This window comes from Pipistrellus hanaki (genome assembly GCF_964339955.1).
Source record: "Pipistrellus hanaki genome assembly, chromosome: 4".
In the NCBI taxonomy this organism is placed as follows: Eukaryota; Metazoa; Chordata; class Mammalia; order Chiroptera; family Vespertilionidae; genus Pipistrellus; species Pipistrellus hanaki.
The window spans coordinates 9,195,742-9,212,898 of NC_140506.1; the positions used below are offsets into that span (position 1 = coordinate 9,195,742).

At 40.1% G+C, this 17,157-nt stretch overlaps 1 protein-coding gene across 2 annotated transcripts in view; it reads right to left on the minus strand.

The window, feature by feature from the left end:
• HCN1 (hyperpolarization activated cyclic nucleotide gated potassium channel 1) overlaps positions 1-17,157 on the minus strand; it is a 267,988-nt gene that overhangs the window by 13,664 nt on the left and 237,167 nt on the right. For both annotated transcript variants that reach the window (XM_084881672.1, XM_084881671.1), the window contains one exon: positions 15,938-16,178. In XM_084881672.1, the coding sequence (XP_084737798.1) occupies positions 15,938-16,178 (241 nt within the window). The remainder of the gene's footprint in view (positions 1-15,937; positions 16,179-17,157) is intronic.

The following is a 17,157-nucleotide window of genomic DNA, read 5'->3' on the forward strand; positions in this document are numbered from 1 at the left end:
TCATAGAAGACCTACAAAGCCCTGAACGAGGGACCAAAATTACAAAGTTTAAGAAGATTCAGTCCAGTAGGCAAGCACAGATGATTTCATTGTAATATACTTTAAAAAAGAGAATAACTGAGAATGCTAGAGTCTAGAGAGAGGAGGCAGTGCATGAGAGCAAGGGCCAGCCTAGAGGTTCAGAGCAGGCTTATTGGAGGAGTACATTGGAAGAGTAGTTCAAGGCAGAAAGTTAGGAGAGGAGAGAAAAGTGTTTGCACCTGTGAAAATGTTACCATCTATCCATCAGCTATGACTATGAGATCTACCTAGAGAATTTCACTGGAGAGGGATATTTTTCAGAGTTATCATAGATCTTGAAAGGATGGAAAGAAGTTGAAAGACAGGGCCAATGGCTCTGAGCACACCACCCTCAGGCGAATATTTACTAAACAGACACATAGGTGTTTGTGGACATGCCCGCAGAGGAATAGACTACTGCAGCTAATGAATGCTTGATTTGTGCCTGCATCCACTTTACCAAAGCTAGTCTGGCATTATTCACATAAACACCCACGCAGACATACATATATAATTATTTATTCCTTACAACCGCCCTGCAGGGTGAGAATTATCGTTTGTTTTTTTTTAACAGACTGCTGCACTCAGCTAAAAGAATCCGATTAACCTACTTAAAGCTAAATAACTAGTTGGTAATAGGGCCATCGTTCAAACCCCAGTCCCTGTGAGTTCACTCTTATCCCAGCAGGACCCCCACCCACCTTCCTGGTATTGTCTCGGGCGGATGAAAATGTTCCCAGTAAAGAAGAGAGACTACTTTATCCCACCAAAAGCCCTTTCTTCCCCAACAAACATTTGCAAGATGTCTGTGAGGAAGCAGACCGCATTCGAATATATTGCTGCAAAGACGAAAATTAAAAGGAACCGAAACAGAAATACATCCAGTTGATAGCTACGCAGGAGCCCAGCCATCCACAGCCCAGCTCGGAGCCTGAGCATCTGTGCAAGAAACGCTTGTGTTAACAAGTCCGACTGCGTTTCCCAACTCCGCCAGCCCTTCCCCTTGGCTCCCGCAGAACCCAGTTTACAGAACACATCAAGCGGCAGCTTCTCGCTGAGAGCCGCCGAACGCTGCTTTAATTTCGCAGCCGGGAGCTGGTGCTTCATCATGGACCAGGCACATTAGTCTGGGAAGGCCGCAATGCCGGCCAGATGGCGGTTCCTCTGCAGAGGGGACCTTCAAAGCACACCATTAAGTCAAGTCTTTGAACCATTTGATGGCACGCTCATTCGTTTGGAGATGGAGATTTCTTTATCTCTCCTAAGTGTCTTCCTTCCTTCCTGTGCCCGATAAGAGTGATGGGCCCATTTCAGGTGGAAAAAACAATCTAGGTCAACCTTCAATCTCTCACTGTCTGAGCGGGACTTCCAGAAGTTTCTACCCATAACAGAAGGGAAAATCGACTTTCCAACTGCACAGTGAGGGTCGTGCTTTACTTCGGGATGAGCTAGATAATCACAGGCCATCATCATCAGTGGGCTTCGTGAGGTGAAGAAGCCAAAGTGGCTCCATGCTATTTCTCTCCTTCCACTTGCCATTCCTGTCCCAGTGTTTACCTGGCACACTGCTGTTCAGTTTCACAGCTCAGCTCAGATGGGACTTTGTTCCTCCATCACAGAACTTTATTATTATTTTTAAAAATATATTTTATTGAATTTTTACAGAGAGGAAGGGAGAAGGATAGAGAGTTAGAAACATCGATGAGAGAGAAACATCGATCAGCTGCCTCCTGCACACCCCCTACTGGGGATGTGCCCACAACCAAGGTACAGGCCCTTGACCAGAATCAAACCTGGGACCTTTCAGTCTGCAGGCTGACACTCTATCCACTGATCCAAACCAGCAAGGGTCATCTAAGAACTTTATATTGTGGTCTCAAGGTGTCAGGTATCATTCTAGGTGTCTCAGGTGCAAGATGAGTTCCTTACTCTCATGGAACTCACATTGTAGGAAGGGCATAGGAAACCTTACCCAACTATACTCCAACAATGGCACTTGCTACAGGAAATAAAACAAGGGAACGTGTCAGAGGGATAGTGCACGTCTAGAACACGACGTCTCAGGACTTAATATCTGTTTGAATCATTTTTGTTTTGTTTATTTAATGATTAGCTTTTTTTCAAAGATTTTCATTTCCTCAGTTAAAAATGTAGCGATTCTGAAGCTCTGATTTCAAAAGCAAGTTCTACTCTGATACCTTTCACAATTGCATCCTCTCCTCGGTGCTGTTTTAGCAAATTCTAGTCCCATTCCTGGCAATGCCCTACGTTACCAATGAGGACCTTTTGTGAGAATGGCATACCCACTCCTTCAGACTCACTGGCAGAGTCAAACCTCGGAGGGCCTTCTTTTTCACAGAATAATCACTTCTTTCTTTTCTGTGAAGTTCCTTCTTCTCCCTGGCTGCTCAGGCCTCCGACATTTGGTTCCGGCACAAGCGGACCAAGGACACAGCAAATGCAAAGCACTGAACCTTCAATCCAAGACATCGTTCTGAAATGTTGTCCCCTGGGCTGGAAATGAAACCTCCCCTCCCCTGATGCCATTTGTCTGTCTCGTTTTCACTCTTTTGATATCACTGTGGACTTCTCATTCAGAAGCAGGTGGGAGTTAGGTTTATTCTTAGGTGTTTCCAATACCCTAAACATATTTTGAAAATAGGGAATTCCATATAAACATCTGTGGCTATCTTCAGCTTTCAGGTATTACGCTTCTTATTCATTCCTGTGGTCCCTGAGAAAAATCTCAGATTGTTACCTGAAAATGTAACCAAGACCAATTATTACCAGTTTCTCTTCTCTTCACATGTTTAGAGACACAAGGGCTTGGTTCAAAGAAGTCCCAACTAAGGAAGGCAGGGATGCTGATTTGTTTTTTTCCTAAAAGAATACACGCCCTCCAGCAAACCTTCAAGGTACGTCTCCATCCACACAAAAACATGGGCATTAGGACAAATGAGTGATTGCCAAGGGCTCTGAAAACCAGACCCAAGCTAGGACTTGTAGCAATACTACACAGTTCTCTTCCTTTTAACGCACCATACACCATCAGTTCTCATCTTCTCAGAAAAACTCTCGTTACTGCTTTGGGAAGACATACAAAAGGCAAATTTAAGATTTGACACAACACATAGTTAAGAAACTTAATAACACCCAAGGTTTTGTGCAACTGTAAACTTTTACTGGATAAACTTCAGATTTTGAAGGGAGGGGTCATGATCAAGTTTTAAAATTTACTTTGCTGGTTGCTCAAGCAAGAATATATTCTGTAATAAAAGCCCAAGATGCACAATGGCACTTTCAGAATGCATTGGCTCAAGTAGAGTCATTCCCCCTAATTTAGCTTGCCTGGAATTTTCCATTCACGATTATCTGCCCAGAACATAAGCACTGTGAAGTCCTAGAGTACATACCATTCTTTTCTTTAACATCCTGTGTCCTTCCTCAGCGGATCTTATTGAGGCTCAAAGAGACCCAGTCTGTAAGAAAATTAATCTCCATCTACACAGTACACTATCTTGTTAACGCTGGGGTCACACAAGGCAAGAATGTGATCAGGCACCTGTGTGTTTCATTTAACCCAAGAGAAAGTCCGATAAAAAATATCAGGCTCAGGATGATGCAATGATTAGATGGAGTCTCTTCTCTCCCTCTGAACTGTGCATTATAGCAGATGCCCTCGTACTACAGTCACCAACACAAAAACACAACTGCACCAGGTCCAAGATTCTCAGCAATGAGGAATCAACATTTGTCTGGGTCACTTCCGTTCTAATTAGAGAAGGAAAAGGGGATATGAATAGAAAACAAGATATGAAAGTATTGTTCTGATTTCTCTCTCACTGGAAAATTTATAATGCTAATAATAATGATATCTTCACCTATGTCTATTGTTTCTTTACAAAGATAACCTATTAGGAATTTCAAGCCTAAATATTTATATTGTATCCTCTCTTCTAACTTGTAACAGTACATGCACAAACATGCACATTATGCATATAGAAATGATTATGAAATTATATGTAATTTCATAAATGAAATTATATATAATTCAGTATTTAATTCGTATTTTCAGTATTTATTTCAGATTTTATTGTTCCAATAGTTCTAGTTTTTTGTTGAGGCAGGATGAATTGGTGGTTGTCCTATAGTTACAAATATCTTTTAAACTCCCAGAAAATGAGAACTGTTAATGTGCTCATTGTAAGTCCTTACAACAGGAAAGTATGTACTGAATTAATAAGTGAAACCCTGCATTGTTCAATGACTTCAATTAATGCTCTCATTCATGTCTGCTAACTGTTAACTGACTTCCTAGCACCAAGAATACTTAGCCACATCTTTGGAACCTTCCATTCCTTTCTTTGGGGCAACACATACATATCTTAGCAGAACGGACCATTCATGATATGCCGTTGAAATGTTATTGTGTTGTTAATGTGTTTCTTGCTACATGCAGTATGTATGTGGGACAAGGGAACTGTTAAAAGACTTCTGGCATTTTAAACTTGCTGAGGATATTCCAACATTGCCTTAAATTTATTATACCCACACAATAGGCAATGAGAGGCAATTTAAAGCTCCAAAATTATTTCCACTCCATTATCTTTTGGATGAACTTTTCTGACCAGTAACTTGACTCTTTTCTACTAAGTAAATCCAGCCGTGGAGAGACTTGTTTCCGTGGATAATAGGTCAAGACAGTCACACTTAATTGGAGTGTTACTAAATTCAGATTGTCTAACAACAGGCTGAAATAAGTTATGTGTGTTTGTCTGTGCACAATGTGTTTCGTAATTCAGTCGAAGAGGAAAGAATCCTTTTTTCTGAAATACCATGAAGTGACACCACAGGTGAGAAGTTACAAAACCTTCACTGCTGTGGTAGGAAGACCAGTGGCCAGAGGTGCTGGCCCACCTGTCACTGCGGAGCTCTGTGGCCCAGGCAGTTCTCGGCCCTCGTTTGTACAAGGATGAGATCCCTCCTCTTTCTAAATGTTACAAGAATGTTTCGGAATAATTTAGTTCTTCAAAACATATGTTTGCTCTTCCATTTCACTGGATTTTGGAAATTGATATTCAAAATGCTAAAGATTATATATTTTGTAGCTATTTAAATCTAATATGGTGTTATATGAAATATGTGAAATTAGTACAACGTCTGGCACATTAAGCATGAGTCACTTGGAGAATTTGGACAATCCTACGTGCTATTTCTTGGGGGTGGTGTTTGCACACCCACACTCATGTGTATAAAGTAAGGAAATGAGATGAGATGAGATGATCCGCAATTTTAAAAAATTTTGAGATTATTTAGTCTACCCCAGCCTTCACCACTCATGTACACTGATTTCGAGTGAATTCCATTGCTACTGGTCTCAGACTAACACTGACTCAGGAGATACACAGATGGACACATTCTCCAGTGCTGAATTATTTGACGTGAGCACTGCATAATAATGCCTCAGTAACGCCTTTTTAAAAAATCCTCACCCAGGCATATGTTCCATTAATTTTTTAGAAAGACAGAGGAAGGGAAAGAGAAAGAAACATCGATGTGAGAGAGAAATATTGATCAGTTGCCTCTAGTATGGGGCCCGACCGGAATTGAATTCACAACCCTTTAGTGTATAGGACGACACTCCAACCAACTGAGCCACCTGGCCAGGGCCTCAGTAACATATTGAAGGTGTACCTGCTGCTCTATACTACCCCAGCCCCTGTGCCCCAATGACTACTAACATCGCCTCCCGGACCATGTCCTAGTGCTGCGCTGAGCACTCTATGTATGCTAGAATCTCTGAGGAGGTAGGGATTGGAATCCTGGTTTGAGGGATGAGGAAACAGGGGCTTGGAAAAGATCAGTGATTTTCTCAAGGCCCAATAGCCTCTCAGATCTAACTCTGACAACCACACCTTTAACAGTGTCCTCCTGTCACCATTCGGAGAGCTTCACAACCCGCCCCTGACACTTTCTATTCTTTTCACTACCCGTCAAAAGTGAGTGTAGTTTGTCTTTTTCCAAGAGGACATGAATCATCTTAAACACAACCTGCCCCCAATTCCTTTTTTAAATCTAGGGTCTTGTCCTAGAAAACATCCTCAAATACACAGCCTTCTTCAAAAATAATGTGGCTTCTAGAATAGGCAAGAATTCATTTTAGATGCTCAGCAAACTTTAAAAGAAGCAAACTGGCTGTCCCCTCCCCTCTCCCGCCCCAAGAGGCCTATTCCTGCAGAATCATAGAGCTGGAAGGCTGTAGAGGTTCTAGCCCCTTGGTAGGCAAACTGTGGCTCGCAAGCCACATGTGGCTCTTTGGCCCCTTGAGTGTGGCTCTTCCACAAAATACCATGGCCTGGGTGAATCTATTTTGAAGAAGTGGAGTTAGAAGAAGTTTAAGTTTAAAACATTTGGCTCTCAAAAGAAATTTTAATCGTTGTACCGTTGATATTTGGCTCTGTTGACTAATTAGTTTGCCGACCACTGTTCCAGCCTGATAATTACTTCACAGAAGATGTTCCCAAGCCCCTAGGCCTTAATCAAGCTGCCTGAGGACATGCAGGTGGGTCCTATTGACAGAGATGGGACAGGATCCTTGCTCTGTGTTGCTGCTCCTTCTGCCACATCATGCAGCTTCCTAATCATTCCACAGCTTTGTCCCTAAAGATGGAATCTGACCATTAATTTGCAACATTATGAGCAGAGAACCATCAAGCAACAATATAGGCATAACTTCTCAATTGCACGTGGTGCCTCGTTTTGCAGGGAGACCTCTGTACCATTGTATGATTTGGCACTGTGGACCTTCAGACGTCAGTGGAAGGTCTAAATTTAAGAGGATGTAAAACTGTGGCCCAGAATAAAAGCCTCTGCTATTAGCACCCGGGGAAGGCCACCTGGAAAGGGACTGAGCAAGAGACAGAGTTGAAATGAGGACACAGGAGGAAGCAGCCATCTGTCCCCAGCAGTTAGGCAATGAAGTAACCACGGGACGCCACCCGCCGCCTGGATGAACCTAAGCAGAGTGCACTGCTCAGAGCCTACACAGCATGAGCTGGGGCATCTCTCAGATCTGCCCTTCAGGGGGTGTTACATGCATGTGCCACACTATGACAATGAGTCTGCATATGTCCTATGCATATCTGCTACCTCTCCTACAGGATTCAAATGTGACCTTGAGAATGTCAAAAAAATTAACTACTTCCAAACGTATACTTAGTGCCTCAAGATAGCACTTCTTCTCTCCCCAGAAAAACGGTCTTACTTCACTGCACCTCACTCTGGGCTAACAGTATAGTTTAGCAGAGGTGAGAGGAGGAGATAATATTAAAAATAAAAACCCGAAGGTCAGAGATAATATTAAAAATAAAAACCCGAAGGTCAGAGATTCCCATGTAGAGCCTGTACTTGCACACTTGGTTACAGAGTGCCTACCCCGATATACACTTCTCCCTCATTTCCAAACTCTCCTAGACTCACAGATACCATGAAGTATGATGTTGGTCCTTAAAGAAAGCCTCACAGCAGAATGATGCTTTGCACAACCTTTAACCAAAGAACTCGAAGCAGTTTACTAATGTCAGCTCAAGCGTCACACCAGCTGGGATGACCCATGAGCAGATCTGCTCAACTGAGGCAGATCCTAATATGGGAATGTGCTAAGGTTGAGAATGCACATGTAGTCATAAAGTGATCATCTATAAGTTTTCAACATAATAGAAATCTTTTAGTTCTGTAGTTTCTGTGCATCTTATATAAAATTTGCAAATAAATCAGGAAGAAAAATTAGAGATACAGAGAAAATAGAGAGTGTAAATAATATGTGAAAGAACAAATGATCTTAAAAGTATAGCTTTGCCCTAACCAGTTTGGCTCAGAGGATCGGCCTGTGACCTGAAGGGTCCCAGGTTAGATTCTGGTCAAGGCATGTACCTTGGTTGTGGGCACATCCCCAGTAGGGGGTGTGCAGGAGGCAGCGAATCGATGATTCTTTTTCATTGATGTTTCTAACTCTCTATTCTTATCCCTTTCTCTCTGTAAAAAATCATATATATATATATATATATATATATATATATATATATATAAAATTGATTTTTTATATACATTTTAAAAGTATAGCTTTACTTTAGTTTAAGTAGGCCTTCATTGAAATGCAGATCATTCATGTCATAACATTTAAGGCATATGACCATTGTGTCCATCAGGATTCTTGGAATGATTCATCCAACACATTGGTCTCAGTGTTCTTTAATCAGCTCAATATTATCTTTCATTTTAAAATTTTTGTTTAGCCATTATTCAGCAGTCATCTCCTAGACTTCCTTATTACCATCCAACAGCTTACCCCACTTTACATCACTACTGCTTGTATTTGCAGCTCAATTCATTCTGCTGTTCTAACTCCAATGAGTCTTTTACCCCATCAGGATTTCCAGTTCATTAACCTTACATCTTTTCCACTGCTCACCACCTTCCACATGAACTAAGTTAGAGTGCTTGGTCTATCACGGGGATGGCTTATAGAGGCAACATGGTCTATGTATTTCCACAAGTTCTCTTTCTGGACACCACTTTGAGTTCAGATCCTACGACTCTGCTCTACTGATATTCTCTTGTTCCCAGACCCACCATGTCTGCGCAGACTTCAGAAACTTTGTTCTTCCTATTCCCCATGCTCTTCCCTCAGATATTTATATGAGTAGTTGACTCGTTTTTATTAAGGTCTCTGCTACAATGTTTTTTTTATTACCCTGCTTTATGTTTTTTATGGAATCTACAATGACTTGAAATTATTACCTGCATTCATTTATTTTTTATTTACTTGGTGTCTCCCCAGTGGCATACACTATATCCACAAATTCTAGAATTATATCTTGTTTATCACTATATGACTAATTCTTAGAATTCTGCCTGAAATATTGAAGATTTTCAATATTTACTTGATGAAGAGAAAAAGGAAGAAATTAAGAAAGGAAATATATAATTTGCTTCATTTATGGGGTAAATTAACTTTGAAGGCTATTTGGGATTTAGCATCAAATAAAGATTGGAAAATTTCCAGGAAGAATAGAAAAAGCAAGAGCCCTTTATACTAATCTGGATTCAGTTACCTTATAAACCCTTTTCACCCATCCTAGCAATGTAAAACAGTTTTATCCAATAGAGTAGGCACTTACACTCCCCGTGAATATTCATATCTAACCCAAATTAATGACAATAAAATGAAATCGCTAACTCCTCATTCACATGAATGCTAATAGCTGCATCTGGCTAGTAACCACTTTATTGAACATTGTGGAGTAGAGGATACTTCCATCACCCCACAAAGTTCTATTGATATTAGACAATGTTGAATAGATTCTATTGCTTTAAATTATAAAGCTATATCATTGAATCACTAATATAGTGAGATTGATTACAATTAGATAGGAAGTGATTAAAGCATTAACACCGAATTTCTTAGATAAGGAACTGCCTTGTGTTTCATTTAGTGTAGTTGTAATTTATCATTATTGATTGTATTGACTTCCTATCTTGAGATATAGGCAATGAATTTAGCACAATGAATAGGAGGCTTCACTGCCTTTCCTCTTTTAGAGCTGGGGAGAAAGTGGAAGAAGAGAGAGATAAGGATTAGAGAAAAGGGAAAAAATATCTCATCCATCCATCCATCCATCATCCATCATCCATCCATCCAACCATCTGCTTGTTGTACAAGTTCTTACTGAGTGTCTGTGATAATTCAAGAATTGTGCTTTGGTGCTGAGGGTTTAAATGGAAAGAAATCACAGTGTCTAAGCTTGTAAAATTCATAATGTAATATAAAATTTGACAAAATAATAATGAAACTGTTCAATCATAGGTTAAGGTTAAAGTGCTATGAAAACAGGAAGAAAAAAATCATCTGTCTAGGGGAGATAAAATAATAACATTCGAGTGGTGTTCTAAGAATTATGAGAAGCAAAGCATCAGCCTGGAGGAAAAAAAATGTTTTTCTAACCAAGGGGGTCAATCTTTGCAAAGGCAAACTTTGCTTACTTAAGGAAGAACTCATAGTCTTGGGGGGTATTGGTTTGAGGGTGTCTGAAGGGAAAATTTAAAATTGAGATTAGAAAAATAGGTTGAGCCAGATTGTACTTGGGCAACTTTGTTAAAGGATTTGGATTGTGTTATTCTTCATATAAAGGGTAAGGGGCACAGTTTAGATGAACTTCCTTGCAAGAGGCAGGCACCGCTGTGGAGTGAATATAAATACAGAGAGCAATCAGAGTGCAGGAGCCTCCTCTCCAGGAACCCAGGGTTGCAGGCAGAAACGGGAAATTCTGAGCCTCAGGCTAAAGGGCCCACTGCTGACTCTCAAATCACTCATGCAGACTGACAGTCAGGAGAAGCCTAAGGAAAACATTGATCTGGGAGATGGTTTTCTCTTAGATGATTGGTAATGTACATGCTTTGAAAGTTCTCCAGCTATGCTTGATAGAAAATCCTGATTCTCTCCACCCCGGAGATATGCATCAAAATGAAAGAAAAAAAAAATCCTCCATCTGCTCTTCATTACCAGAAATTCCTTTAACAGCACATGCGAAGTTTATCACCACAAAAGGAAGCATTTGGATAACACAAGTAAAATGTAAATACCAAAGAGTATCGGTAATCAGAATTTAGCAATTGATGTTTTCAAAAGGAGAAATACCATTAGAAAATTACTTAAACAATTTTATATTCTAAAGTGAATCATAATCTGATAGACTTATTTAAGCTGCTATAAAGCCCATAACTGGTGTTTGTTTGTTTTTTTTTGTTTGTTTTTTTTTTTTTAATAGATACTGAAATTTAAGAACTAGACAGAGGCACATTTTAAAAAATTAAATGCATGAATTAGAATTACACATAAAGATGAGAAAGTACATTTGCCTCATGGGGATTTTAAGTTATTAGGTTCAAGTTATGGCCTGGCCTCTAATTATAAAAAGCCTCAGAGGTCTGGGTGAACATCACAAGAATACAAGGGAACCAAAATAAAAACTTTTTTATTTTCTCCTCTTTTTATTTTCTCTTCCTCTTTTTCTATTTTATTAAAGAGAGCAGGCATGATAGCTTCAAAATATGCCTTCTTTTAAAAAAAAATATTTCTATTGATTTCAGAGAGGAAGAAAGAGATAGAAACATCAACGATGAGAATAATCAATCAGCTGCCTCCTACTAGGGATTGAACCCACAACCAGGCATGTGCTCTGATGGGGAATCGAACCAGTGACCTCTTGGTTCATAGGTCAATGCTCAGCCACACCAGCCAGCCTGATCAAATGTCTTCTTAAGGCTCTCCCTGATCTTCATAAGTCTTGCAGACATTGGATTTACTTTTCTGTTCTACACGGATGCATTTATACATGACTTTATAGAATCCTAGGACTGTAAGGTGAGGATACAGCTGCTAACATCTCTCCCACCCAATAACCTAGCTAGCCTAGTAATTGTACATTTTCTGGTATTTCTAGGTGGGCTAACACCACAAAAAGATCTGTCAGAGCTGACTTGACAGTATTGAAGCAAATATTTTATGAGCTTGGCCTAAGGGCAGAACAAATGAAGAAGAGAAAGGAAAATCTCCAAGACTCATTGTTATTCTCTGCTGCTGCCTCCTCTTTCTCCTAAATATAATAGGAGCGTTGGGCTAATTAAGTTGTGAATTTACCATCCACGGATTCCTCACATCTTCTAGAAAACCAGCCTCAGCTTTTAGAAATGCATGAGAGGCAAAGTGAACTGTAAGCTAGAAATCAGCAGATCCCTGGTCTCCTACAAGCCATGCCCACCCCCCGGGGAGGCATTGCCTGTCTGGTTGTTCAATCTGAGACTCTCAACTTTAAATGCCACGTGATCCTTATCTGGTCACATGCATTTGGGACATAAAAATCCTAAACATGCACATTAGGTGTATAAAGTACTTGGTGGTCTCCTGGAGGCTGGCAAAACATTAGACACAGTTAAACAGCGTTTAATGCCAAATGATTTATCACAGCAACCCACACCGGAAGTGAGCTCCTGCTGGTGAACTTATTTACATGGCCGCACCTTCAGAAAAAACGTATTTTGACAGCAGGACAATTAAGAGACAGAATTAATTAGAACACTTTTGTGTGAAAAGAAAACGCCCCATAAGAGGTGAGTGGGTAGAGATACTAACAATGAAACACCTTCCATTAGGAAAACAGAAAATTTTCTTTAAAATTATGAACTATTGAGTAAAAAAAACCCATCATTTGCAATTTTAATGAGGTATACCAATGCAACAGAATTTTCTCTTAGTGGATAATATATTGATCATATGATTAATAGGAGGGTCAGGTGAGCAGACAAATGTACACTAATAAAAGAGTAGGCTGCAAATTGTCTGTGCCTTTGTGGTGCCCACCAGCCAATCAGAAGTGAGTATGCAAATTAACCCAGCAAGGATGGCGGGTTAATTTGCATACAAAGGCACCATCCCAGCCACTCTGGGCCACTGGGCAGCATGGGAAGGTGGAAAGGTAGCCCTGGGTCAGAGCAATGGCAGGAGCGGCAGCCAGGGGAAGGAAGGCTCATTCTTCCATGAATCTTCATGCATCAGGCCACTAGTAGACTATAAAACAGTTCAACGTTTACACCCTGAGGATCACCATGTCTCTCTTGGAAAGCAGTGAGAACAGTGGACAAAACACAGGCTGTGGGTTCAGATTCACAGCTGAGTTTGCAGGAGGCAACTAATTGATGTCTCTCTCATGTTGATGCCTTCCCCTCCCCAATCTCCCATTTCCACTCTTTCTAGAAATCAATGGGAAAAAAATATCTTCAGGTGAGGATTAAAAAATAAATACAATTTTCTTCACAGGAGAAATCAAGAAGGAGTCCATGAACCCTTTCTTACAAGCAAGAGCCTCCCTTAGCTCCCAAACTCATTGCATCTCCATCACCTGGCCCCAGCCAGGAGGACCAGTCTCAGCAGACGCTGGATGCTCGGTCACCATCACTCTCAGTAGGGAGCCTGTGGCTCTCATGTGCCTGATCTCTGCTCTCCATAGGGCCCTGTGGATGAGGGGGCATTCCTTATCCTTCTCCCCCACAACAATTTTCCCTGAAGCACTTATCACCATTTTATAATGTGGTTTTTACAATACTAAGTCATTTCTACATCGTCTTATTAAATTCTTCTTTCTAAAACCTAAGTACCTACTAAAAACATAAGCTCCACACTGGGACATCCTGTCAATTTAGCTTAATGCTGTCTCCCCAGGACCTTAGGCACGTTCCTAACACACAGTGGACACATTGCCTGCCCCCTTTCCTGCGCTCCCTCCCCTAGAACTGAACTGGGGAACGCTGAGTGCCACCGCGCATGTGCTGACCTAGCATGCTTCCTCCCCCACCTCAGCATGGAGAGACAGAAAACAACCACAAAAACCTGTCTGAGTTATATAAAAAAAAAAAGTATTAATCTAGAATTACTGTTCTGCATTATTGTAGAAAGAAGTCAGGTTAGGCACAAAATACAAAACTCCAAATTTGACCTTTCTTTGAATAAGTCCTCTTATCACTTGGGACAGTGTGTCTTGTGTACTAATTATGTTTATTTAATCCGGACATCTTAGCCAAGTGGGGAGAGCATTGCTCAGCTGATCCCTGGCTTTTCTGCTGACCTGCCTTGTGAACTGGCCAAGCTCTGTTTACACGAATATAAAATGAGTGTAATACAAAGGTCCGCTCTGTTAATTTCAAAATCCCACATTAGATTCTGAAAGCGTTATGAATTCTAAACCTTAACATGCTAAGTAGAATTTATTATTCTTAAATTCTAACTGCCTTTCATTATCTTCTTGGGTGTTTAACTCAAATAAATATCAATTGTGTGTGTAAAGAGAGATTGCTTAAAATTGAAATAGAGAATATATTTTTTAAAAAAGTTTCTTACTCTTTTTAGAAATGAGGAAAACCTGAGATACCCAAAGTCGTCATGACACAAAGTGAACAACATAACCACAGAATTACAGACCAACCGCACTTGTGGATAAAGATGCTACAATGTGCTGAAGAAATACTGAACAGGACAAAGTAGTTTTTATCCCCAAAATGATCTCATTGGCACAAGGACAATTTAATCGACTTTACTAACAGTTTCACCCACATAAATCCAGGGAGGTAAATGTGCCAGCTGTGTATGCAACCTTACTCACATCAGCACACTCAACTGTATAGTAATTAAAAGCTCCTTGAATGCACAAAACATATATCAAATGTAGAACCACATTCTAAATGCATAAGGTAACTTCCAGGAACTTCTTTTTAAACTTTTCTATGACATATTTATAACACCACCTCCCCCTTTTATTGTCTTCAAAACGTTTTTACCTCCACACCATCTTCTGCCAAGGCTCTTAGACTATACTTTTATTTCTTACTCCACATCTTCCAATTGCTCTCTCTTTTTTCTGCATTCAAACATGAAAGACTCCTTTAGATTCTTAGATTCTCCTAATCCTCTCCTTTTTCTTATCACAATCTTTACAAAAGGCTAAGGGCTAACAACACAAACTCACAAAAAGGAAGAAGAGGAGGATGACAAGGGAAGATGGAAACTTCAAAATTGTCCTTAATGGCTGAGCAGAACTCAAAGAAGCTAATTTTTTAAGTTTTATGTTTTACTCAGCAATAGATTGATGAATAAGAACCTTATGGTTATTTTGATAAATTCAACAAAAGCATTTAATACAATTATAAACTTTTTCTAATAATTATTTCTTAGCTGTTATTGAAGAAAACATCTTAAACTTTGATTATTATTATTATCATATCATAAAAAACAGTTGATTGGTTCTCAACTCTTATTAATTTGATTTGAATAATTTCTCTTTATAACTATGGATTATTTTCTGTTTAAATAAATTTATTTCTTATAACTTTGCTCTGCTTAAGTTATATCATTTTTGAGCAGTTATGAGAACAATCTTTAAAGGATGGTGAATTATTGGCTGCAAGGCTGGTCTCAGAAGGAGGCTAGATGAAATGCAACTATGAATTTTTTTATTGTTGACACTATTATAGATGTTCTCCATTTACCCCCCTTTGCTCACCTCTACCCAGCCCCGCCTCCACTCTTTCCTCTGGCCATCACCTCACTGCTGTCTATGTCCATGGATTATGCATTTATGTTCCTTGGCTAATCACTTCACCTTCTTTCATTCAACCCTCCCCTCTGATAACTGGAATTCTCTAATAAACAAATAAAAGTGTGTCTCCAGTCTAGACTTCCCGAATCAGAACTTCTGACATTTGGGGCCTGAGCGTCTTTGACTTTTAAATGGCTTCTCTGATGCCACACTTGCCACCTAATACCTGAAGGAAGACAGGTAACTACCTGTTAATCCGAGCATGAGGTGGACTTGACCAGGACTCCGCAAAGCTATGGGAAGTGCCATGGAGACACAGAGTTGGGTTACATTGATTCTGATGGAGAAGCCTTCAAAAGGGGTAGAAAGTGATGACGTCTATGAGGGATGAACAGAAAGCAACAAGGACCACTTAGTAAGGAGCACTTATTGAGCACCTCACTGGTGAGAAGAAAAACTTTTGATTGAATTCTCTCCTATAGGATAAGTCTGCAGATATTGGAAGGCAGGCTTCTTGCCTTTTTCTAAAGAAAACATTCCAGTTTTTGGTGTTAAGCTTTACAAGGCCTCATAAGAGAAAAACATGCCATTATAGACACTTTTTATCAGAATTCCAATGAGAATTTATATTCCAAACCAACAAATCAACATTCTGAAACCTCCAGAACCCTAAGGAAGACACATACCGAAGCACCATCATGTCACCTCGGTTGTGTTTCTTTGGCACTAACCTCCGAAGTATGAGCCGTCTGTCAGCTTCATCTCTTTACTGGACTTTGTGATGACTCCCGCAACGCCATGCTGAATGAAGTACATTTTTTTACCCACAGCTCCTTCTCTGATGATGTAATCTCCAGGTTGAAACACCTCGAATCTCAACTTGCTCAGCATGGCAGTCACAAAATTGGGGTCAGCGTTGGCAAACAGAGGCATCGTGGCCACGAGTTTCCGACAATTGAAGTTGACTATCTCCTAGAGATGGAAAGAGTAAACCAAGATTAGGAGCGATATTATTCATATCAGCAAGAAAGCATATACTAAAATTATATATATCACATAACATCATAATTCAAATTCAGAACCCAAACCTACATAAATGCTAATCACCTACATGCCTCTGCAATGCCAGGGCTCATTTTATCTCCATGTTGGGATTTTGTTTTCACAGTTCCCAGAATGGTTCAAGCATATGTTACACATTCAGTACAGGCTAATTAAATATATACAAGTCTCAACTTTTACTACTTCACATTTATTATTCTTTTAAAAAATATTTTTATTGATTTTTTTACAGAGTGAAAGGGAGAGGGATAGAGAGTTAGAAACATCGATGAGAGAGAAACATCGATCAGCTGCCTCTTGCACACCCTCTACTGGGGATGTACCTGCAACCAAGGTACATACCCCTGATCGGAATCGGACCTGGGACCCTTCAGTCAGCAGGCCGATTCTCTATCCACTGAGCCAAACCAGTCAGGATGCATTATTATCCTTTATGTAGCATAAAAACTTCTAAAATGTGAGAGAATTTTAGTGTCTTTTCTTTTTTTTCTTTTTTTTTTTTTTGAAGAAAGAAGGCCACATCATTGCCTATTAGCGACACCACTAATGCTTCTGTGCTCCCTGTGTTGAATGATCTAACTCACGCCTACCAATAGGAATTCTGAAAAGAGGCTCACTGCCAGACAACAGCTTTTCAATGTTTTTCCCTTAATATTATTCATGTCGGAGTGAGAACCACGGAGAGTGCCGAGATGGGTTCCATAAAGGAGTTTCTAATTCTAATCCCTGCTTGTATATTTGGTGGGTCTCTAGGCTAGATCAGAAAACCCCTCCTGCAGAGCCTCTCCCGTTTCCATTGGAAGCCTTGGACTGGAGAGAGGTGGGAGTCCACTTTTCCTGACTTGTATTATTTCTGGGCAGGAATTCTAAGCTAGAAGAACCACATGCT